Source organism: Chionomys nivalis, chromosome 14, assembly GCF_950005125.1.
Source record: "Chionomys nivalis chromosome 14, mChiNiv1.1, whole genome shotgun sequence".
Lineage (NCBI taxonomy): Eukaryota > Metazoa > Chordata > Mammalia > Rodentia > Cricetidae > Chionomys > Chionomys nivalis.
The window spans coordinates 44,863,379-44,867,380 of NC_080099.1; the positions used below are offsets into that span (position 1 = coordinate 44,863,379).

At 45.7% G+C, this 4,002-nt stretch overlaps 1 protein-coding gene across 1 annotated transcript; it reads right to left on the minus strand.

Moving 5' to 3' along the window:
• Window positions 1-2,435, minus strand: LOC130886712 (protocadherin beta-18-like). The gene has a single exon (XM_057788789.1). The coding sequence runs from the start codon at window positions 2,425-2,427 to the stop codon at window positions 37-39; it is 2,391 nt and encodes a 796-aa protein (XP_057644772.1). The 5' UTR covers window positions 2,428-2,435; the 3' UTR covers window positions 1-36.
• Window positions 2,436-4,002: the final 1,567 nt, after the last annotated feature.

Sequence of the window (4,002 nt, forward strand, 5' to 3'; positions counted from 1 at the left end):
CGTTCATCCGGAACCATCTGCAAAGTCAACAGATTCTTAATTGTATCCCAAACCATTAACAGAAGTAGAGTTCTCTTCCATGAAATTCACAACCTCATGGCTGGGAGACACAGATTTTAGGAATTGAAAATCTTTGGTATCTGACACTCCAGTCAGACACACCTCATACTGGTAACTCTGGGACAAGGTACCCGCTCCGCTCACGTCCACCAGGTGTCTAGGAAAGTGTCCCTCAGGCACAGAGCAACTACCCAGAGAAGCTGCCCGGGCCCTCCTGCACAACTTCACTCCCACGAACAGCAGCCCAGACAAAAGGAAAAGCGAAGACACAGACGCCAAGGCAATGACCAGGTACAGCGTAAGCAAGTCGTCATCGTCGTGTGTGGGGTCTCGCGCCACCTCAGGCAGAGGCAGGTAGGGCTGAGAGAAGCCATCCACCACCAGCACATGCAGAGTGACACTGGCAGACCGCGGAGGATCGCCATTGTCCTTGACCAGCAACAGCAGCCTGTGCTTGGGAGCATCGCGCTCACTCAGAAGCCTGGAGGTGCGCACCTCGCCATTGTGAGCCCACACGCTGAACATTCCGGGTTCCGTGGCCTTCAGCAGCTGGAACGACAACCAAGCGTTCTGGCCCGAGTCACTGTCCACCGCCACCACCTTGGTGACCAGGTAGCCGGGTTCCGCTGCCCTGGGCAGCAGCTCTGTGTAGGGTGCAGAGGCATTCTGCAGCGGGTAGAGCACGAAGGGCGCATTGTCGTTGACGTCCAGCACGTGGACCCGCACCAGCGCCTGACTGCTGAGCGCGGGAGAGCCTTGGTCTGTGGCGTCCACGCGGAACTCGAAGGTCCGCAGCGCCTCATAGTCCAGCGCCCTGAGGACGAACAGCTGCCCGTTGTTGGCATTGATGGAGATGAGCGAGGCGAGATCCAGCTGCGGGTCTTGGATGGGCAGCAGCGAGTAGGTGATGTGGGCATTGGAGCCTGAGTCTGAGTCTGTGGCGCTGATGGTGCCTATGTGCAGGGCGGGGCTGTTGTTCTCCGGAACGAACAGTGTGTAGGAGGTTTGTGTGAAGGCGGGGGCATTGTCATTGACGTCTGACACCTGCACTGTTATGGTGTGCTGGGTTGTGAGCCTGGGTGTGCCCATGTCGGTGACTGTGATGGTGATGTTATACTCAGCTCTTCTCTCTCTGTCCAGTGTATTCTCTGTTACTAGAGTGTAGAAATTTTTGAAAGTAGGTTTCAAGAGAAAAGGAAGGTTGTCTTGAATTGAGCACAACATTCGGCCATTGTCTCCTGAGTCTTGGTCTCTCACACTGAAAACAGCGACTACCATTTCTGACAGGCAGTTTTCGGGAATGGGGCTCATAAGAGACGCAAAGACTATTTCTGGTGGGTTGTCATTCACGTCTATAACTTGAACAATAATGGCTGATTTTCCGGAGAGACTCCCACTGTCAATAGCTTGAACATTTATTGTATAAGACTGAATTACCTCAAAATCTAGGGGTGCTTTCAAATGGACTTCACCAGAAACTGGATGGATTCTGAATGTTTTCCATACATCTCCAGAGACATGAGAAAATGAATAAGATATTTCTCCATTTACCCCTGTGTCCAGATCTGTAGCTGACACCTTGGTTACCAGTGAGTCCACAGGGCTGTTCTCTGGTACTTGAACCTCATACGGTGTTCTTTCAAACTCAGGGGCATTGTCATTGACATCTACAACCACAACTTGAATCAGTGCCGTCGCTGACCTGGGCAGGGACCCACCATCCAGGGCTGTTAGTATTAAACTAATTGCAGGCTCCTTTTCTCTGTCCAGAGATCCATCCAGTACCAACTCTGTGTATTTTCTTCCCTTACCATTGTCTTTTAACTTAAGGTAGAAATAGGGGTTAGGGCTTATTGTATAATTTTGGACACCATTCATTCCTACATCTAAGTCCTGAGCACTAGCCATTTGGAATGAGCTTCCTGGACTAGCACCTTCTGAGATATTTAGAAATATGAGTTTCTCTAGGAATGTGGGAGTATGGTCATTTATGTCTTCAACCAAAAGCTCAGCCTGAAAAAATTGCAAAGGATTTTCCAATAACACCTGGAAATGCAATATACAGGGTTCACTGGTACCACAGAGTGCCTCCCTGTCCAGTTTTTCATTCAAGAGCAAGTTGCCGGTCTCAGGTTCTAAGCGCAAATAAGGCTGATAGTCATCAAATATAACTCTGGCTCCTCGTGCAGCCAGGTCTCCCACACCCATATCTTTAATTATATTGGCTATAGAGGAGCCGGTCTCCATTTCTTCTGCCACAGAATAGCTCCAGGTCTCGGAAAGAACCAAGGACCCTTCCAGGAAAACAAAACAAAGCAGCACTTGCCTTATATGCTGAACAGCCCTCCACACTCCTGGCTCCGTCATCGCTTAGATAAGATGCTTTTCTGCTGTTCTCTTTCAGCTCAGTCTCTGGCAGCTCAGAGGGCGGTTTTGCTCATCTAGACCTTTGGGAATTTGTAGATGTGCAATCCTTTCAGGAGGGTCTTATCAGTGCTCCACCTTTTCAGAAAGCCGGCGTGCTGGTTCATCCGGTGCTTTCACTTCCACTGGTTAAGGGAAAACTGAGCTGCAGTTAGGAAACTGTCTCCCATCTTATCCTGCAGCGCCACCATGTGACTATGTCAGGATTCGACAAAGCCGAATAAGTTTGAGACAATATACTAATTTATCGAATGTATTGGTTAACAAACCTAAATTATATGTTCTTTATTTCCATTTCCATTTCTGAGTTGTAGCTTTTGTGAGTAACACAATAAATTACTCTCTCATAGAGCTGTGCTGGTGAAATGGCTTAAAATCGAATCCTTGTTTCAAACAGTTCCTGGTCTCTCCTTGAAGACAACAGTAAGACTAAAGATAGTTCTAAGGGCTCCCGTGTCCATGACTTTACAAAGATAAACAAGAGATTCTTAGGAAAACTGAAAATGGCATCCTAGCGATCTCTCCTAGTCATTATTAGATGCTCTCAGAAAAGGCTGGAAAGGTGTGTTTATTCACTTGTAGTTGGGTCTGGTATGTGCAAAATTAAATGGTTGTTTGGGGAACTTGAATACTTTGGGTTAGGTAAATGGTACCATTTCCACAGGAATTCTCACAGGAGACTTTCTTGGCTGCAGTAGAAAGTACATACACAGTGTAGAATAGAGTATGATGTGTCCAGATTCTGACGTCAACAAACTGTGAAGCAGGACCTCGCTAATTTGCATATTCAGGGCTTCCAAAGGCATGGTTCCAAGTATTTTATTTATGTATTCCCTGATTTGCTCAGTGACTGTTTATTAAGTACATACTTGAGCTAGTAATGTGGTAAGTTAGGGAGTGAATGATAATCAGGCAGAAGCTATTTCAGCTATGCAAAGGGGAGAAAGAAAGAAATGAACATTTAACATGAAATATAATGGCTGCTTTAATGAGAAAGGCTCGTGCTAATATAAGATCATAGAAGAGGATCAACTAACCACAGTTTGGATGTGGATAAAAGGCTTTCCTGGGGAAAGTATATTTTAAACTGATACATGAGAAATAAGTGGAAGGAATATAGAGAAAAATTACATTTGTCTGGGCTGGAGGCCTAGCTCAGTGCTAAGAGAGCACATGCATATCCCTGGTCTTCAGGAAGGTAAAAACATCATGCTGCAAATATAAAATGAAAGACATGTTTCAAAAGAACTGAAATAAGATCATGGCAATGGCACAGAACAAGAGGAGTTTGGTAAAAGATGACACTGGAGAAGCAAGCAAAGAATTTATAAGGCATGTCAGTGGAAATGCAAGAACGTTGAAGTTTTCTGGACAGAAAAGTAATATAATCCAGGTTTTATTTTTTTGAAAGACAAACATATTTCAGAGTTGAGATTAAACTAGGAAGGAATTATATATTAAAAAAACTGGACACAGGTAAGAGCTTGTTGCAATAATAGAGGTAGGAGATAATGGTGG

What these genes read in the sequence shown, in the direction of transcription:
- LOC130886712 (XM_057788789.1), bottom strand. Translation starts at nt 2,427, where the DNA reads ATGACGGAGCCAGGAGTGTGGAGGGCTGTTCAGCATATAAGGCAAGTG.